This window comes from Equus asinus, chromosome 14, assembly GCF_041296235.1.
Source record: "Equus asinus isolate D_3611 breed Donkey chromosome 14, EquAss-T2T_v2, whole genome shotgun sequence".
Taxonomy (NCBI): Eukaryota; Metazoa; Chordata; class Mammalia; order Perissodactyla; family Equidae; genus Equus; species Equus asinus.
The window spans coordinates 21910248-21931505 of NC_091803.1; the positions used below are offsets into that span (position 1 = coordinate 21910248).

Sequence of the window (21258 nt, forward strand, 5' to 3'; positions counted from 1 at the left end):
TTTTGTTTATTCTGGGTCCTGTTTACTAAAATATGAATTTTAGGGCAAGCTTGTCTATTTCTGCAAAAAAGAAAGTTGAAATTTTTTTAGGGATTGCATTGAATCTATAGGTCAGTTTGAGGAATATTGTCTTCTTGTTTCCACTCCATGAACATGGGGTGTCTTTCTATTTATTTAGGTCTTCTTTAATCTCTTTCAACAATGTTTTGTAGTTTTCAGTATACAAATCTTGCCTTCTTTGGTTAAATTTATTTCTAAATATTTTATTATTTTTCATGCTATTGTATATGGAATTTTCTTAGTTTCATTTTTGGACTGCTCATTGCTAGTGTATAGAAATGCAGCTGATTTTTATTTATTGATCTTGTATTCTTCTGCTTTGCTAAACTTGTTATTAGCTCTAATAGTTTTTTTGTGTGTGGATTCTTTAGAGCTTTCTATGTCATCTTCAAATAGTGATAGTTACTTCTTACTTTCCTCTCTAAATGCCTGTTATTTATTTATTTAGCTTAGTTTTCCTGGTTCCTTTATTTCTTAAAATGTGCTTTTAAATAAATACTTGCTATCCCAGCATGTCAAGAACAAGAAATTGACCCATATGCTTTCCTAAGAGTTTACAAAAGCCTCTTCTAGAGAAGAGAGCTGGGTCACGAGTGAGATCAGGGAAACAGGGCTCACTCCAGTGGGAGTGTCTGCAGGGCTATTGTGTGGACTGGGTACTGGCTAGAAGGCAAAAATTTGAACAGATGGAATGATTACTCTGTGTTTTGTGCCTCTGACCTCATCAAGGTGTGCTGTCTACCCTCAGGAGAGATCAAGGCAGACCACATCTGAGGGATGAAATGAATGTCCTCTGATCCAGGCAGTAGGCATGGGGAGAGAACACAAACTTAGTCAGCCTGTGGTCAGAACGTCCAATTATAGGGAAGAATGGGGACAATTTATCTTCATTCAAACACCATTTCACTCACCAGAACGATAAAGGTGACAAAGATTAACAAGATTCAGTGTTGGCAAGAATACAGAGAAAAGGACACTTTCATATACTTTTCATGGAACAATACCACATATCTGAAGAATAATTTATCAATTCATAGGAAGAATTCTTGTTTCATTCAGACGATCTGTCCTCAGCTTAAAATGAGGTAAATTTGCACAAGAGATAGTAATGACGGCCCTCAATGTATCTGCCTCAAGTCATACCACTCCACTATGGACAGTTGGCTGTAGTGGCATCATTGTCACCTTCACATCCTCCTGGGGATCTCCTTTGCCCCCTCTCTTATGCCAAATTCTACACCTTTCTCTTTCCTGGTTTACGTGGTTATTTTGGTGAAACACAACAACTAGAAGCTTCTTAAGAAAGACTGCAAGGAAGATAAAATCTTTTGGGGTTGTCCGTGTCTAAAGAAAGCTTTATCCTAATTTTCTATGGGAATGATGGCCAGGTTGAGTTAGATACCACCTTCTTTCAGAATTTTGATGGTTTTGCTCCATTATCTTCTGTCTTGCAATGTTTCTTAAAAGAACCAAAGACGTTCTGATTCCTTTGCATGTTTCTTTTCCTTTGTGGAACCTTCTGGAATCTTTATTTTGTCCCCAGGGTTTTGAAATTCTAATGATGAGCCTTGGTGTGGGTCAGTCTTCATCCATTGGGCTGGACGTTTCGTGGCTTTAATCTGGAGTCTAATGTCTATCAGTTTTTGGGAAGTTGTTTGGAATGGTTGATTGATAATTCCTCCCCATTTCTTCTCTATTCTCTCTGTCAGGATCTCCCGTTATTCCATTATTAAACCTCCTGGATTGAATCCCTGATTTTCTTATCTTTTCTCTGCTATCTTATTTTTTCTTTCCTTATCTCTTTGCTCTGCTTTGTTTGCTTTCTTCAATTTTATCTTCTTTCCCTTCTGTTCAATTTTTTATTTTTGCTATCAGAATTTTTACTTCCAAGTGCTCATTTTTATTCTCTGAAAGTTCCTTTTTATAGCATATTGTTCTTATTTAATAGAAGCAATATGTTTTCTTATCCCTTGGAGGATATTAATAATGTTTTGTTTTGCTTTTTAGTTCTTCTGCCTGCGTAGTCTGTTTCCACAGGTTGCTTTTTTCTCTTTCTCATTTAGTTTCTATCTCCCATGTTGGAGGCTTCCCTTGGCTGTCCAGTCAGCCTGTTGTCTGCTCATGATTACCTCTGAGATGATGATGAGACAGCCAGGGGCTAGGGAGCGGGGACTGGAGTGTTGTTTTTTAATGGGTACAGAGTTTCAGTTTGGGAAGATGAAAAAGTTTTGGAGATGGATGGTGGTTATGGTTGTCCTACAATGTGATCGTACTTAATGCCACTGACCTGTATGCTTAAAAATAGTTAAAATGGAAAATTCAATGTTGTATATTATACACACACACACAGACACACACACACACCACACACACTCACACACACCCTGAGTGCTTGGGTTGGACTTATCAGTTTTGACAGCAGAGGGGTCTGACACATCTGTCAGTGTAGCTGCCCTGTGAGTCTACTCTCTAGCTTACCCAGTGTTGTGGTTGGTGTCTCTTGTGTTTTCTCTGACCTTGGAACGTTATGGGTTGATTTCATTTTTAAAAATCTCTTTACTGTAGTTTTCAGTGGCTTTTGAGTAGGAGACGATGTCAGATTCATGAGTTAAATTCATTATCTTATCCCAAAAGTTCTATGTTCATTTTTAAGAACTTTTAATATGAATTGATAAATTGTTCTCCAGATATGTGACTGTCCCATGAAGAGGGTATGAAAGTGTCCTTTCCTCTGTATCCTCACGAGCACTGGACCTTATTCATCTTTGTCATCTTTGCTGTTCTGATGAGTGAAAAATGGCATATCATTTTTCAATCTGCCTTTTTTGAATATTAGTGATGATGAACACTTTTTCATATATTTAACTATATTTCTTGTTTAGAGATTTGCCTATTGATGACCCTTTATTCCTTTTTCTGTTGGAGTATTTATCTTATTGATTTATAAGAACTTTGTGTATATTGAGTAAACTCCTTTCACATTCATTTTAAAGGTACTTCTCTCAACCTGTGCTTTTCACTTTAATTTGTTTACAATATTTTTTGAAAAGCATAAATTTTATATTTCTCTGAGGTCAAAATAATTAGCTTTTTCCTTTTGATGATGTCCTAAGAAAGTAATTCCTTGTCCCTAGATGGTACAAATAGTCATATATGTTTTCTTATAGGCAAATATTTATTTTCAAAATAAATTCCAAATGGCTTAGATATTTTTCTATTAAGCTGTGAGAGTTTTAACACTGAGACCCTTGTCTCGAAGTGTGGTTATTTCACTTTGTTTCATAATCCATCCTTTAACCACTGATTTGAAATTTCCTGTTTTCATATGCTAAAATATTTTAGATTTGGAAACATTGAGGCTGAATCACATGAGGACTGATTAACTGGTTGTGGAGGAGGATAAAGAGGAAGGAGAAGGCAAGGAGGACTCCCAGGGTGCTGGCTTGGGTGACAGGACGGGTTTTGGTGCCACTCATTAAGAAAGAGGGTGTAATAGGAGTGGTAGGTTTGGGAAAGAACTGAGTTCACTTTTTGGATATATCGAGTCCAGCTTCCACAGGAAGCTTAGTGTGCCTTCCAAACTCAGGGGAGAATTTAACCATCAAGTTTTCCTTAAAATAATATTAGAAGGTTTTAAAATTTCTATTATTAAAATCTTTAGTACATTTTGTATAAGTCTTCTCAATAGTTTTTAAGTACTTTTTTAAAACTTCCCTCATTACCTTCTTTGTTCTTAAGCAATAGCATGTGGAGGAAAAAGTAGAATCAAATCCTGTGTGGTCTTGGCCAAGGCACTTAACTTTTCTGATCTTGAGTAAATTGAGAATATGGTGGCTTTTATGCAGGGTTTAAATGGTAATGTTTAAAGGTAATGTTTGTACAAGTCCTGCCTGTATACTAAAGGATGTTACTATTGAATGTGCTGGTGGTACTATTTGATTTACTGGCTCCAGCTCATTCCTCAACATTCTACTTCTGTGTCACCCCCACTGGGAAGCCTTCCTGGATTTCCCAGCTGTGGCTGGGTTGTAGTCCCCTAGCCTCTGCTCCCTGGGCACCAGTGTGTGTTTTGGCTCAGTGCCTAGCATGTTGCTTCCGTGTACTTGCCCATCTCTAAACTATAAGACCTTCAGGGGCAAGAACCATGGCTCCCTCTGTGCTCTATTCCCAGGCCTTGCACACTGCTAAGTCATAGTGATTGCTGAGGATGTTCATTTAAGTTACATATGTGCAAAGTTTTTTTTTTACTTCCACTGGCATCGTCCTGGGAGTTTCTGTATCTGGCATCGTTATAGATATTTTGGCTTGAACACTACATTTGTTTTGCTTTGGATCTCAAAAACCGCCCGTCTCCCGTAATCATCGCTCGAGTGTCTTGGTGATCTGGACAGCTGCATACCATGTCACTAATACTGCCCTGTGGAGCGAGCACACTGATCAGCCTCTTCTCTCTGTTGGTGTGTTCAAAGGTTGATAGCAGGATGGCTGGAGTTAGAAAACTTTTTTGAGTGGAAGGTTATCCCCTTTGGACTTCTAAAAGGGCCTCTGGAGAAGGCACGGTGGCATTGTTGGCTTTTCTTCTTGGTTTATAATTGCAGAGATATGAGAAGTCTTGTGTTCCAGGAAGATAACATTTTTCCTGTGTTGTTAAGGCTCCGAGTGAAGTAACCAAGAGACACCTTGTTATCACACAGTTACGTGCTGGGCCAGGCCTCCTTACTGGAACATCACCTGCCTTTCCCCATGCCTGTAAGGGCCTTTCTAATCAGAAATAATACTTGTTTTGATCCCCAACCAGATCACTGCCATGCGACAGCATTTGTTCTGTGAGTCTGTAATCACAACGGGGTCGTGCATTTACATTTCTCCTTGTGTATTTAGGCCATGGGGAGGAGAGGATGAGAAGGGCTATGTATATCTTTATACAGAAGATAGTGTGAGAACCCCAGCTAAAGCTTCATATAACTGGCTTTAAAAACACTAACAGGGGCAGGCCCCGTGGCGGAGTGGTTAAAGTTCCTGCACTCTGCTTCGGCAGCCCAGCGTTTTGCCGGTTCAGATCCTGGGCGCAGACATGGCACTGCTCATCAAGCCATGCTGAGGCGGCATCCCACATGCCACAACTAGAAGGACACACAACTGAAAATATACAACTATGTACCAGGGGGCTTTGAGGAGAAAAAGGAAAAAATAAAAATCTTTTTAAAAAAATATAGCAATACAACAAAACCTTGTTATTTTGAAATAATTATAAATTCACAAGAAGTTGCAAAAGTGCACAAGAGGTCTTCTGTACTCCTCACTCAGTTTCCCCTAACAGTAGCATCTTGCAAAACTCTAGTACATCTTCACAACCAGGAAATTGACTTTGGTACAATCTACAGAGCTTATTCTGATTTCACCAGTTTAAGATGCACGTACGTGTGTGTATGCGTAGGTAGGTGTGTGTAGGTAGTTCTATACAATTTTGTCACATGTATAGATCCCTGTAATCACCACAATCGAGATACAGAACTATCCTATCACCAGGAAGCTCCCCATGCTACCCCTTTATAACCACACCCAACTCCCACCCCCTCCCTAACTCCTGACAACCACTAATCTGTTCTCCATCTCTATAATTTTGTTATTTCAAGAATGTTCTGTAAATTGAACCACACAGTGCATCACCTTTGTGACTGACTTTTTACACTCAGTGTAGGTCCCTTGTGCTCCATCCAAGTTGCAGTGTGCACCAAACGCTGGTCCCTTTTTGAGTTCTGCATGGTGCTCTGTGGTGTAGGTTTCCCACAGTTGGTTTAACACTTTGCCTGTTGAAGGGCATTTGGGTTGTTTCAGTTCAGAGTTTTTACAAGTAAAGGTGCTATGAACATTCATGTACAGATGTTTGTGTGAAAGTAAATTTTCGTTTCTCTGGGATAAATGCCCAAGAGTAGAATTGCTTGGTCTTGTAGTAAATGCATGTTTAAATGAGCTTTTTTGGTCATTTGTTCCATTTATGTGACATCCCTTCTAAAAATATCTAATTTTTGATCTTTCAGCCCAGCCTCCAGTGGAAGAAAATTTTGTGTTTTGGCCTCAGTGACCATGACTATGGCACCAAGAGGAATGGGTTACATTCCAGCAGAACCAGGAGTAATTCAAAAAGTGTGTTCGGCTTTGTCCTGGTGATCAGACTTTGGATTCTCATTAGATAGGAAGCCAACACTACAAGAATGCTAGAGGGTCTGACACAACCCATAGATGGGAGTGAGGCTGGGCAAGGGGAAGTCAGACCAGGGACTCAAACACTGCCAGGGTTCTCTGTCCTGGGTCTCTGCTTCTCTGAACCTCTCCTTCCCCTGTCACCAGTGAAGACTGGCCACCTCCAGTTCTCCAGGTCATCTGGAGTGAAATATGGCTGCAGAGATGGCCCAAAGTTGATGCAGTAGTTAGAGCTCCAGCCATTGGAGAGGGACAGGACATGTCTCCAAGAGAATCGCAGGGAAGGGAAATAGTGTTCTCGTCTGGGTCAGATGCCCGTCCTTGGACCTGTCAACTGTAGGCGGGAGGGAAGGGTATGCACAGAACCATCACACCTCAATAACCGTGAGGGGAAGCTCCAGAAAGGGAAGGAGCTGGGTGGACAAGCACATCATGGACTCCCAACGTTGTGACAACATTATGGGGATTCACACTTGGGGTTCCCACAAGTTGGGGAAGCAAATGAGGTCTTTGTGAATGAAGGATGTGGCACTTGAGTTGGATCATGAGAAATGGTTAGAATTTGGACGTGTGGAAATGGGAGCAAGCGGCAGTGGAGGGAAGTACATGACTAGAGATCTAGAGGCAGAGAAGCTTGGGGCATATAGAGAGAAGTGCCCAGGTGGGATTCGCTGTGTAAGAGTTGACAGGTGGATTGGAGTTTCAGAGAAAGAGTCCCAGTCAGAGGTAGAGGGTCTTGCTGGGCCACAGAGTTGAGGAGTGACAGTGTGAACAGGCAAGTCTTTCCGTTCTCTGACAATGCCGTGCAGCCTCAGAGCAAGAGGGATGGCAAAGCCTCGTTGAACAGTCCAGCCCAGGATGGGGATAAGCGAGGCTGATAGGGGTAAGATGGAAGGAGAGGTGGAGCAAGGAAGCTCAGGGGTTGGTCAAAATAGTTGTCAGGAAGGCTAGACATGGCCATTTTCACCTTCGTTCCTTGAAGAGCAGTGTTGGAGGTTTAATCTTATTTTATTGGAAAAGTGAGGAGGGTACTTGAATTGGCAGTGATACAAGTGTCTTTTGATCACTTTAGCTGGGAGCTCTGGTTGCCTCCTGGGCAGAGGCTCTTTGGCCTCAGGCTGTGCTGCATGGTCTGGGGTGGGGGTGCCTGTGCCGAGACTGGCACACAACAAGAGCATACCCTTTAGCCCTATAGGGCGGGATGCTGCCTTCTGAATCATGAGGGCTAGGTCCTGCCTGGCCACTCATTTCCTTCCCTTACACACATGGGAAGACAGCCGGCTGTCTGGCTTCAAGGGAGTCTGCTAGTTAATTATCCCTGCAGCACATCCAGGGACCCTGGTGGGGTCGGTGCAAATGCAGAGCTGGCGTGAAAAACCATTCCTGGGCACAGCTCCATGTTGCTAACTGAGCAGAAGTCTCTTTGGGTCTTGACAACACGGTCTGACACTGGGAGAGGGTCATTGATTTCCATTTTTAAAAAGAAGTTGAAGTTTGGAGAGAGAAGCGCCTTAGCCATGGCAGTTCTGCAGCCGGAGCTTCCAGGAGCTGAGCTCCAGCTCAGCATCCTCGTCCTGGAACCAGGACTCTCTGGCCTCCTCCCCCTAAAGCTTCCACCCTTCTGTGCTTCCCCCTCCCTTCCCCACATCCCTCCTACACCCTTACCAGAGTCATCTCTTTGTTTCCCAAGATATCTCTACTCTCCCTTCACCTAGATAAAGCTATACACATAATAAAAAATGAATAACAATTTTAACAATTATTGAGTGCTTGCTGTGGTCCAGGCACTGAGCTCCTTGCAGGCACTATTTTAAGTACCCAAAACAGCCCTATTGGGTAGGGATGGTTATTATCCATATTAACTATTTACCCTGACGTCATGCCTCATGCAGCAACTTAAGGTGAATGCTCCTGACCAGGTGTGTCACTGCCTCCCCCCGTGCCCCCACTCAATGTAAGTGCACACAAATGCGCTCGGCCCCCATGATACCCTCCTTCTTTAAGATCTTTCCATTTCATTCTTTTTCTGGCTCAAAACATTCCTGCCCTGTGCACTCTCTGTGTGTATCTAAAATCAGCAGTGCTTTTGCAGGTCTTCAGTCGCAGTGAGTGTGAAGTGTGAGCATGTCAGGTGTGAGGGGGTTGGTGTTAGCAGGGCTGCCGTTTGGCCAGCATGCTCTGGTGTGGCATTCCAGCTCACATCTGTTCTGACGGTCATTGCCTATCTTTGCCTGTTATGTATCTCGATAGTCTCCCCTGGGCCAGAAGAGACATGTTAGCTTCTGCAGGCCTTTCGGACCCTAAGAAAAGCTACTATTTATAGAATACTTTCTGCTACAAAATAGCTTAACACACACCATTTTTTGTGAGCATTTGTAAGCATCATCTTTGTGCATGGGATCCACTCTGCCTTTGACCTTGGAGAATCCAGGGCTCTGAATACAGAGGTCCCCAAATGCTGGAGAAGGGTGGACTGACCAGTTATTCCATTCCTGGCTGCCAAGTGTGTTTAAAGGAAACTCGAAGAAGTGACCAGGTGCCAAGGTGTGACCCTGTTCTCTCCAGGGCTTCACGTTTCTTGTTTGCTGTTTTGCTCCCCCCACTCCCCTTAATGGCTATGACTTTTGCTATTTCAAGGAGGAGGTTTGCCAGCTTCAGAGCATTCAGGATCAGTATTGCAGTAAGTAAGAAACGTAGTGAAAGAAAAACACACTCCAGCTTGTAGACAAATTTGATCGCTTATATTCGCATGTTATTAGAATCAGCTGCAAATACCAGACTTTCAACTGCCTTTTATGGGGCCAGATGGGGGAGTGCTCTTTTAATTTGGGGTAACAACTTGGAGGCACTACCCGTAGGCATTATGATGTTCCCCTGTTGGTTTGGGCCACTTTTATTTATTTTTAAAGGTGAGATTTAAATGGAAGAAAGTGGAGAGGAATTTTTTAACAAAGGAATTGGAAGCAGAGATGGCCTTCATTTTCAAAGCACCTCTCATGAATGCACAACTCCGTGTGATATATTTAGTTTAACACTTTGGTATTTTGCTCCTCACCTCTCTCTTCTTGCTTCTTTTCGTCTTTGCTTTCTTTTGTCCTTGCTTTGATCTCACTATGGAATCGCCTTTAAAATGCTTTCATACACAGCAAAAACATCCCTTTTCAATCTCCCCCATTCTTCTGAAGTTTCTTGATCTCGCCTCTTTTTTGCTCCCATAGTCAGAAAATGCATTATTTAAGCCCACAAAGCTGAGAGATGCTCAGAGACTGACATACGCATTATAGCCACCTTCAGTGTTTTTTATCCTGCATTTTTACATGCTCACTTCCTCTTCATTGATGTTCTTAGAGGCCAGGATTTCAGAGACAGACAATGGAGGTGGGACCATGACTCTGTGTCACTGCTGTCCCTTCAGAGTTTGGTGGAGGAGTTTGAAGCCCAGCAGGTTCTCCTGGATTCTCTATCCCTTTGGAGCCTCTCCATCAGCCAGTGGAGTTCTTTGGAGAGGGCTGACCACTGTCAGTGGACAGCTGCCTAGAAAGGTAGATGCATGTGCCAAAGCCAAAGCAGACGTGTGGGTGCTTCCGAGTCACAAAGAGAGCCGGGTCCAGGACGAGCCTGGGCCAGGCCTTGACTTATGATGTGCAAGGTACAGTTCCACATGAGCAGATGAACAACTTCAGATTTCACAGCACTGCGTCCACAGGAATCAGAGGCAGAATGACAAGGGGCACAGGCTTGTCACTTACAAGCTGTGTGACTTTCGGCAAGATCCTTACTGTCTCCGTGCCACCCATAAAATGGGGATAATAATACCACTTGCCTTAGAGAGTCATTACGAGGGTAAAAAGAGTTCATATAGGTAAAGCGATTACAACAGTATGTGACACCTAATTAGGACTCGATAAATGTTAAAACAAAAATTGTGGAATGTTATGAATTTGCAAGATAGATCATTCTCTGGTTAAATATGAAAGGGGAGCTACTCTGAATAGTGTCCTGGAACCTATCATAATTAGCTGACATTTTTAGTCAGCTGTTTAGCAATTTTGGGATATAAATATTTCATTATAGGCACAGACAAGCATAGTATTTGAAATGTTTGAGAAGTAGTGATTGTCAGCAAAGAAGGATCATTGCATTCATGAAGTCAGCCTCACCAGGGTGCACTCCCGTGAAGCTAACGAAGCGTGCTCTTTGGGGCCCTTCTCTTGCATGGCCCCTTCGAGGCCCTCTGGGGGGGCCCTAACAGTGTGTTCACGTGGCCATGTGTTTCTGTAACATTTACAAAAGAGACATGTTTTTTCTTTTTCTTAAAGAAGATCCTCCAAACTGTATAAACTTCTAGTCCCGCAAAACCCAGGTTCATTTTTGGAACTTACTATCTCCGTTTGACAAATGAGAAACCCATATGTTGCATGACCAGGATATACAACCAGGTTTATCCCCCTTCCCTTTTTCAATCTTAAAAGATAATTTTAAAAAATGCATTATTGGAGCTGGCCCAGTGGCATAGCGGTTAAATTCAGCACGCTCTGCTTCAGCAGCCTGGCTTCATGGGTTCAGATCCTGGGCGCAGACATACACTACTCCTCAGCCCACATACAGAATAGAGGAAGATTGGCACAGATGTTAGCTCAGGGCAAATCTTCCTCAAGCAAAACCGGGGAAGATTGGCAAGAGATGTTAGCTCAGGGTGAATCTTCCTCGCCAAAAAAAAAAAAATTATTGGTCTTTGTATGGCCACTTTTATGCATTTGGTTGGTTGGTTATTTCAAGCATAAAGATATTCTCAGGCATACCTGAAAATCCAGTAAAACACCTAGACGTAATTAAAAAATTAAGTCTATTTTTTGTGTTCTTTCTATGGCATCATAGCTCATTCTCACATAAAAAAATCTCATAAAAAAAGGCACTGCAGAAGCGTAGGGCATCATGACTAGTGGCTGTGCTGAACTCTGGGTGAAAGACCATGTTTTTCCCACGCTATCGTAAGGCCCCAAGCACAATGAGCTGGAAGTTTCCATGAGGGATGAAGGAAGGCTGGCGTCAGGGGAGCCTGGGGGTGTGAACAGATCCAAGAGCTGAATCCTCCCCTCAGAGAGGCCAGAGCCCCCTTCACTGAGTCTGGAGGAGCTTTGGGAATAAGCTTCCAGTCAGCCAGATAACCAAAGAAGATCAGAAAAGCGAATGAGCAGCAGAACATGGAATCAGATCTTGAGCGAGGCCTAGGGGTTTAAATTCACATTCAGAGAAACATTTTACCTCTCCCTCCCACTTTCAAAATTGACAGGGCTCACAGACACAAAAGGCCACATATTGTATGATTCCATTTTTATGAAATATCCGGAAGAGGCAAATTTATGGAGATAGAAAGCAGGTTAGTGATCTCCAGGGGCTGGTGGGGGCAGGAAATGGAGAGTGACTACTTGTGGGTGTAAGGTTTGTGTTCAGGGTGATGAAAAGTTCTGGAACTAGATAGTGGTGGTGGTTGCACTATATTGTGAATGCACTTAATGCCACTGAATCGTATGCTTTTAAATGGCCAATTTTATGTTGTATGCATTTTACCACAATAAGAAAATGAAAATAATATCAACCAGTGCTATCAAGAAGTTTTGGATTTGTGTGAGAATCATCTGGAGTGCTGGTCAACCCCAAATGCCCACTAAATTAGAAACTCTTAGGGCAGGCCTGGGAACCTGCATTTCCACAAGCTCCCAGGTGATTCCCAGGTAGGCACCACATTTTGAGGAACACTGACTTCGAGGCAGGCATTTTTTGTTTTTTATTTTTTTAATTGGAACATGCCATATGTGCTAATTTCATCCCAGCTGTCACAACCCATGCATTCCCAGCTAGTGCATGCCCAAAACTCGGCAGCTGCTTGCAGGGAGAAGTGTTGGTAATAAATGACTTTGGTGGTGACAGTGACGCTGATGGTGCCAAATGTCGCATTGGTAGAATTGTAGAGCCAGTAGTAGTAGTAAGATGAATAACGGGAGTGAGAGCAAATGCCAGAAACATATGGGATCCTGGTCAAGCAATTGACCTAATTGTGAGGTTGTTCCATGCAGAGCGGCCAGCAATGAGGATCCCAGTTTTGGAAGTGGCAAGACAGACCCTCACCATGTAGACTGAAGCCATGTCTAAGAGCTCAATCTTTCAGACAAGGCAGGATAAGAAGGCCCAGGCAGTGGGAAAAGCAGAGATGGGCAGTGACAACACTGGGATTCTGGAATGTCTGCTCAGTTAGGACGAGTCCTATTGTGCACACAGGGGCTAATTCCTCACAGATGGGGTTGGGTAGGGGGCCAGCTCTAAGCAGAAGCTACTCAAAAGTGCATTCACCAGAAAATCCAGCAATGGCCTCTTGGAGCTTGTTACAAATGCAAGTTCTTGGGTCACGCCCCAGACCTACTGGTGGTTTTGATGCAGGTTGAAGTTTGAGAAACACTCATCTAAGCTTAGACTGATTCTCCTGAGTCGCCATTCTTGAGGGAGAATTAGAATATTCACAAGTCTCCGCATCAAGACTTGGTAATTGTGTGAGTTGAGAGGTATCGACGTGGCGTGTGTGTGGTACAGATGTGGTACATGTGTGTGGCACCGAGGTTCAGGCACTGGTTTTGAGAGCAGGTGGAGATGAGTCAGCTAGGTCAGCGCTTGCTTCTGAGCAAAGCTGAGAGACAAGGACTAGACGAACAGTTTATTCTCTAATATCCGTGAAAGCACAGGATCTAGATATAATTCTGTAATAATGGTTTTTGCTTTAGTTCTCACTGTTTGTAACTTTCTTGTTGCCGATATGTACTCTTTAAGCCTGGATGGCAGGTGTTTCTTTTATTGTTAAGGAGCAGATATATCTCCCTTCTGGTCCCTCTGATCACGGGCAGTGTTTGCTTCTTCCCTCTTGACTTCCCCAAATGCTATTGCCCAAACCTTAAGAAACACAAGGATTCCCAAATGGGTCTAGACCAATATATTATGAATTTTATAAAACACTGGAAGGTAACACGTATTTTTGCAGAGATGAATGAGTTTTTGTTTTCTTCTCTGAGTTTGTTGGTGAGAAAAATCTTATGTAAACTATTTTTCTTACTGTTATTATAGTGTCCAAGAATGGTTTCATCTGTTAAGGATGCCGAAGGATCTTAGGTGATGGGTGTGACATTTCTTTCCACTGTCAGGTTGGGGCTTCGTTTCCTTCCCTGGTGAGCCTGGGGGCCTTGTTTTTCACTTGGTTAACTTGTAGGCTCTCTCACTATAAGGCAATTTCCAAATCTCAACCCCTCAGTGCCTTCAGGCTGTCACAGTTGTGTTCCACTAGGACCAGCCTTTCTGGAGGTCTCTCCTGATCTGTCCTGCTCATCCACTTCTCTCGATGCTAACCTGTCCCCACAGGGCTCACCTGCCTCCAGAAGGGAATTCTTTTTTTCTCACTGGTCCCGTCAGGAACTTACTATTTGTCTAGATCAATGGCCCTTTCTCAGCTCTCATTTTCTCTAATACATTTGACTTTCCTGACATTGGATGTGGAGTAACTTTGTGAGAACAAGAATTGTGCATTTCAGCCACGTAGCCTCTCCGTAAATAGCTGTAAAGTGAATGCGCATGTCCTCCTTTGGAAGCTCTGCCCTCAGTGTGATTCTGCCCCTGTGACGCTGTTTGTAGCCTGTCTTGTCCTCTGGCTCTTCTTTCTGTCTCCTCCGTGCACGTGTTCCCCGAGGTGTCGTTCTAAGGCTTCTTCACTCCATCTCCTGAAGCGCTTGCCCTCTCTTATGCCATCGTCTCTCGCTGACGTGTCCCTGGCACTCTGTGCCCTTTCTTCTCCGCTCTGGACCGTTATCTTGGTTCAGCAGTCAACCCCTGAATGTCTGCTGGCACTTCAGCCTGTCCCCAGGTGAACTCATCAACTTGCTCTTCCCTGTCTCTTCTTGTTCTCTTTTCTACTTAGTGTCATCTTCCCAGGTGCCCAGGGAGACCCTAGTCATTCTGTCACCTAAGAAGATCTAATTTCATACTTAGATTATTTTGCTGTGTGCTTGTGTATTCTGGAATGGTGAGAGCACACGTCAAACCTTCTGCTTCCCTCCAACACTATCTCCTCCATGAACACCACCAGCCAGAATCCTTTCTCCTTTTGTGACCCCTCCTAGTACTTTCCCTCTATGGCCATTTTTCTTTGGCTATTACGTCCATTTTCCTTGTAATACCGAATGTTGTAATTTTTTGAACGTATCTCCTTGACTAGGTTGCCAACATCTTAAGGGAGCACTTGTGTCCGAATTGATTCTTAATCCAGGCAAGGGCACAACCCAATGCCTTATGAGGTACAGAATCACACACAGGGACTGGGAAGAGAAGCCTGATCAGTGTCACTTGTTCTTGAACCCTCCTAGTTGGATGGTGGCATCTCCCTCAGTGTTCCCATGAAAGGCCATAGGTCGTCACTTGAGTTGTGTTTGGAACAACGTGCCCCTGAACTTTGTAAGGGCGAGCATACCCCTAGACAGTGAGCCCCAGACTTTAAAATGATATTGACTAGCTAGAAAGACAAGTTGTTGTTCACAGAAAGTTATAAAATTGATCCATTTGATATTATTAATAGACCAATTATAATTAGAAATAACCTTTGTTAAATGCATATCAAGGGCTTTATATAGAACATCTCATTTATTCTTAACAGCCAGAGGGCTCATACCAAATGATTAGGCATTATCCTTTTATCCCTCTATACTTTTCAAAGCTCTTTAATATCTCAGTAGCTTTGATATGTAGAAGGCCAGTGATAGTGGACCACACTCTCTTTTGCCAAATTTGTAGATGCCTGTCGCCCTCTTTCTGCTAAAGTCTCAGTCACAACCACTGAACAAATGAGGAAACCACTTGACCCTTAGACATGGTGACTGGCATGGCCAGGAGCTGACATCTAGTTGCTGGGCAGAGCCACGATGGGGTCCCAGGTCACCTGGCAGCTAAAGGTTAACAGCACCTGCAGGTCCCCTGGTATGGTGGTCAGCACTCAGAATGTTCTCCCTGAACTTATGGAGATTCCCAAGATTCCTTCCATCATGGACCACCCTTAATGAGTGGGCAGTATTCCCACTGTATCATTCCGTGGGTGCTATGCCCAGGCATGGTCCATTGCCTTCCTTGGCATGTCCCTTCGTCTCCTGCCCACCCACCCAGCACTTATGGGGAGTAAATGAAAACCAAGAAGGCATGGCCTGCCCAACCTTCTTGCTAGAATTGTGGCTCCAGGAAATTTACTTAACAGACAGGAAAACCCACCAACATTCAGTCAGTAGTTGGTTTCCAGTAGCTGAGAATTCTTTAGGCCACTCTAGTCCGTTTACTTGGTTATCCTTCTTACTCCCAGTGAGTGAAGAAGCAGAGGGTCCCATAGCCTGGCCTCTCCACCAGGCCCCTCTCCGGCTCTGGGATGATGACAAAGATGATAGCAGTGCCCGCGAACACGTAAATGACGGAATCACTTCCTGATGGTGTACTGTGTGTGCCAAGCATGTGCGAAGACTGTCCTATGCATTTTGAGCTCAGTGGTTCTCGAAGTGTGATTCTCCACATCAGAGCATGGGCGCCCCAGAGTCTGGTTACAAGAACAAATACTCGGGCCTGACCCAAGACCTTCTGAAAATGAAACTCTGAGTGACGGCCCCGGTAGTCAGTTCTAACACCTCCAGTGTTACAACACTGCGCCCTGCAGTTTGAGAACCATAGTTCTAGTTTACAGGACTATTTTTACCATCTTGGGCGCAGCTTCCTCAGGCTCCCTCGGCTGCTCTGAAATCTCTGTTCAAGTACCCTATGTGGAGGGAATGAGGGAAGATAATTACTAATACCAGCTATTCAAGGTTGAGTGTTTCCACTCTGCCAGGGATAATGCTAGGCATTCTGTGTACATTGACCGTTTAATCCTCACCACAACCCTATGAGGTCCACACTATTCTTATCATCCCCCTGCTGTGGATGCAGAAATCGAGGCACACGTTCATTGGCTAACCTGCTCCGGGTCTCTCAGGTAATCAGTGGAAGCACTGGGATCTGAATTCAGGGTAGTCTGACTCGGGTCTGAACACCCAGCCGCACGCTGTACCTCCTGAGAGGTTTCTGCCCCCTCCCCGACCAGGTTCTGGTTTTTTCTCCTTTCCAAACTAATGCCCCCCTGTATTAGTTTGCTAGGGCTGCCGTAATAACCTCAGACTGGGTGGCTTAAACAATAGAGCTTTATTTCTCACCTTTCTAGGGGCTGAAAATCCAAGATCAAGGCGTCAGCAGTTTTGGTTTCTCCTGGGGCCTCTCTCCTTGGTTTGCAGATGGCCGCCTTCTTGCTGTGTCCTCGTGTGGTCTTTCCTCTGTGTGCCTGCCCCTGGTGGCTGTGTGTGTCCAAATCCCCTCTTCTTGTAAGGACACCAGTCAGACTGGATGAGGGCCGCCCTAACAGCCTCGCTTAACTCAATCCCCTCTTTACAGGCCCTCTCTCCAAATACGGTCACATTCGGAGGGTCTGGGGGTTAGGGCTTCAACAGATGAATTTTGGGGGCACACAGTGTTCAGCCCATGACACTCTCGTTGTCCCCATCCATGCCTTTGGCTGACAGGAACTGTGTCATGTCTGTCTACCCTTGGAGACTCTCTCACCCTCATCCTCTGTGTTTTTTCCTGGGTCACATGGCTGCAGCCTTCCCAAGGACGGCAGCCATGATGTAGAGAGCTCAGCCTCCACATGTGCTGCAAATGTATAGCTTTAATTTGCTAAAAGTTGCCGTGTACAACTAGGAAGTGAGGGGTCTGTACAACATCTATAAATACAGCCTTTTTGGGTTTCTCTAGAGTGAAGTCAGAGGAAGTATTAAAGTATTGTTTGCGGACTTGTGCCTGCCTCACCTGGGCTGCTCCTGGACTCCATGAGTGACCTATAGCATGAGACTCTCCAAGGGCGGACCCTTGGAGTGGGCATATCCAAGAATCGCCTCTCCGTCAGCCACTCCCCCTCCTACATCTGGTGATTCTTATATACAGAAAGGTATCGACTTTTATGTCTGTGGAGTTAGACACAGCTGGCCTGTGTTTCAGCTCTCCCGTTACTAGGTGTGTGACCTTGGGATGGGTTAGCCTCCCTAAGACTGCTTTTTAATTTGCAAAGTGGAATTAATCTAGTTAATTAATGGAATTTATCTGGCAACTTCCTAGGGTTGCCATAGGATTAAATTACAGCATATTAATAAAGTACTTTATACCACCTGCTTGTTGCAGAAGGGAGAGTGTTCGGTCTCTGGTACCATTACTTCGGCCACCATGATAGCATTTCTACTACTGGACAAAGATTTCTTTTGCATCCTAAAACCAAAGCACAAGCCCTATTAGCATTGCATCTGGTGCGTGGCTATGGGTCTGGAGCACCCAGGACACATACTGTAAATACCAGTATATGTGCAGATGGAAAAGCCCATATAGAAGTTGATAAACAGGACCCAGGAGACAGTGGGTGGACAGGAATGCTAGCCAAGGAAGGAGGAAGGGGCACAAAGAAAGGAAATCCCAAAGGTATCTGCCAGCCTGCAGCAGCCATAAAAGCCAGACCTAGATTCTCTCCAGCTGCATACCTTGGACACAGGAAGAACACTGCTATCCTCAGTTGGTATGTCAGGGGTCTCTTCGGACTCTCACACTGACTGAGTTGTCTTTTCTACTAAAATTAGTAACATGCAAACTTTTCTGCAATCTCCGAACTTCCTGAAGTTCTCTAGGCATCCCAATGGGTTGGACACACATTTGAAATGACGTGTTTATGGACCTCCTTGTGTCTTGTCATTTGCAGAGGAGCTGAAGGCCCCCTTGGAAGAGTATGTCCACAAACGCTACCCCGGGCTGGTGAAGGTTGTCCGCAATCAAAAAAGAGAGGGCCTGATCCGAGCTCGCATCGAGGGCTGGAAGGCAGCCACCGGCCAGGTCACTGGCTTCTTTGATGCCCACGTGGAATTCACTGCTGGCTGGTAGGTCACAAGCTGAACCCTAAGAGCACTGAGGACCTGCAGTGTGGTCAGAAGGGGCTAGAATCTGGGAGGTGGGGAACTTTACATGTTTCCCCAGGAGCCACTGGAAGAATGGAGAATGGGTGGTTGAAGAAGAAAGTGAGACCATAGTCTGGGATAAAACTGGAAAGCATGAAGAAATTGTCTGCTGTCTACTCAGTCTGTCATCATTGTTGTCATAGTCATCATCATCACTGTTAAAATTCCCAGTTAAAATGATGTATTAGTTGGACAGAACTCAAGATAATCCTTGCTAAGTGGACAAGACAGTCATATTTCCATACTTCTCTTTTCCTACTTTGCTTGTTCCCTTTTCTGGGGAGGATGGTTAACCATTATTGTGAGAAAAGAGATCCATTTATAATTCCATCTACTCAGCCAAAGCTTCCCAGAACGTATAGGATTATCCTTAGCATCATTTGGAGGAAGGGAAGGGTTTATCTCTGCAAGTGTGGCCTGCAGTGTTTCTCCAGGTGAAAAAAACAATATGAGAGAAAGTGGTTAGCATTCAGGGAGTAGATATTGGATGGAAGAAGAGTGAAAAATACCCAAATCATTTAGTGAACATTAAAATTGGATTAGGGCTTTACAGTTTAAAAGCATGGGCACATCATCATTGCTAACTAACCAATGAGAAATCAAGTCAGAGGTTAAACAACCTGTGCTGGGGTTGCTTAGTAAGAAGCAGAGTCTTTAACTTCACAGATATGTTATTTACACTCAATGATACCATCTTGAATAAGTGCTGTTCAGGGTACCAGATTTGAAGCGCCAATATCCCATCCCTAATTAACATTAGATAACATTAAAATGTCTATTCTTCATTTGCAACAAACTTTAGAATCTATTTAATGGCTAGATAGAAAGAAAATAATTATTCACATGACCACACAAAGATTTGGAACCTGGGGTCACTGTTAACACTGGCACTTTGAAGAGCATACAGGTATCTGTTGTCATCTCAGACATCAGTTTTCTTTCCTGGTTTTTTTTTTTTGCCACCATCGGACCCTGATGACACACAGCTTCATGTTTTCAGTCCTGAGCTCCCCTGAGCTTCAGAGTTGTTTCTGTCTTGTAAGGAACATTCTCAAAGTGTGGTCCCTCAGACCAGCAGCACCAGCATCATCTGGGAACTTGTTAGAAATGCAGGTTCTTGGGTTCCAGCCAGAACTATGAAATCAGAAGCTCTGGGGGTGCAGAGCTCTCTGTTTTAACCAGCCCTTCAGGTGAGTCTGATGCTCGCTTAAGTTTGAAAGCCATTGACCTAGAAGCCTTCTGAACAGATGCACTTGAATGTTCCATTGGAACTTCACCCTTGGCTTATCTTGCCTTTTCCTCCACACCATTTCCTCCTCGTTTCTTTCTTGTCAAAACTGTTGGCACCACTCATGTCCCTTTCACTCGATTCTTTCCTCCTCCTCATGTCACTCATCCAGTCAACCTCCAGCTCTAGCCACTTTTACCTTCTGTTTCTCACATCTGCCTTGACCTCCACTCTCCCAGCTCAGACCTTCGTTATTTTTCACCTAAACTAATGTAGTGAATTATCCTTTTGACAAATATTTGCTGGATGCTTACCACGTCCCAAACACTCTCCTAGGCTGTGGTTTGGATGACCAACTGTTCGGGTTTTCCCAGTGCTGTGGGAGTTCCTCAAATGTAGGACTTTCAGCGGTAAAACCAGAACAGTCTTGGGAAAACTTGGACAGTTAGTTACTTGACAGGGGTTCAAAATCTGGCAAGATTTGGTGTCCATCCTCCAGTAACCTCTAGTCTAATTCTAACTGATCTCTGTGATCCAGTCTTAGCCCTTCAGACGTTTTCAACGTTTCTACCAGAGTGGCATACATCCTCTCTGGATTAAAACCCTTTTGCAATTACTGATTACGGGGTAGACCATGTGTCTCAACTTTCACTAGGTTGTACTGCTGATAATCTCCAACCTGAGTGACTTCCACCCACAGATTTCCATCTTGTCCATGTGGCAGCTCTGTGGCGAGTTGTCTGTCTGTGGCTCTGCTCCATAAGTCCTCTGTGTCCTGAGGCCAAGGAGTACTCCTATCTAGGTCATACCGTTTTTGTGGCTCAGAGAAAAGAATAATAGCTGCATCTTGCAATGGCTATTAAAGTTTCTGCTCAGATGTGACATTGCCACTTCTGCTCACATCCCATTGGCCAAAGCAACTCGCATGTCAAAGCTAAACATTCACTGAGGTTGAGGGAGAGAGTGTACCCCTCTGCGGGGATGCACTGCAGGCCACTAGGTAATAGGTAGATATCCCGAAGGAGGGGAGCAACTTACTGGGAACATTTACGCATTCTATCACAGACTTGGAGATCAAACTCCGTGCCTGAGAAGCATTATTTGAACAAGGTCTTCTGCCCCCACGCTCATGACTTTCACCACACAGTGCTGGGCTGAGCTGAATGCTTCTATATATGCACCATCAGGCACCAGACCAGCTGAGTGAAGTATGGCCCATTCAGGGAGGCAGTGGAGCTCAGAGACTGGGCCCAAGGCCAGGCCGTCTAGGTTAGAAACCTGGCTCTGCCACCAGCTGGCTGTGTAGCTTGGGGCGAGTGACTTAACTTCCCTGGGCCTTAGTTTCCTCATTTGTAAAATGGTGATCATAGTATCTACTCATAATATAATAAGTGCTTGATAAATACCAGCTGTCATTTGCTCATTAGGAAAAATAATGTGTTCAAAGATTAGCAAAGGTAACGTGTAGTCAGAGTGACTTGAATAAGGTGGGGAAGATGGTCTGAGAGTTGAGAGGAAGGAGAGAGCCTTCCTACTGGTGGAAATTAGGGAAGGCTTCTTGGAAGAAGTGGCACTTGATCTAATAAGAGTCTGTAGGTGGCTGGACTTTCTGCCAGTGGCAAAAGGTCATTCCTGGAGAAGAGCATGAGTGAAGATTGTAGGGGGCGAAGC

The 21258-nt window shown here is 44.2% G+C and overlaps 1 protein-coding gene across 1 annotated transcript in view; it reads left to right on the plus strand.

Moving 5' to 3' along the window:
• Positions 1-21258, plus strand: part of GALNT17 (polypeptide N-acetylgalactosaminyltransferase 17) — a 451648-nt gene that overhangs the window by 203520 nt on the left and 226870 nt on the right. The window contains exon 4 of the mRNA XM_014842267.3: positions 18107-18281. Coding sequence (XP_014697753.1) covers positions 18107-18281 — 175 coding nt within the window. The remainder of the gene's footprint in view (positions 1-18106; positions 18282-21258) is intronic.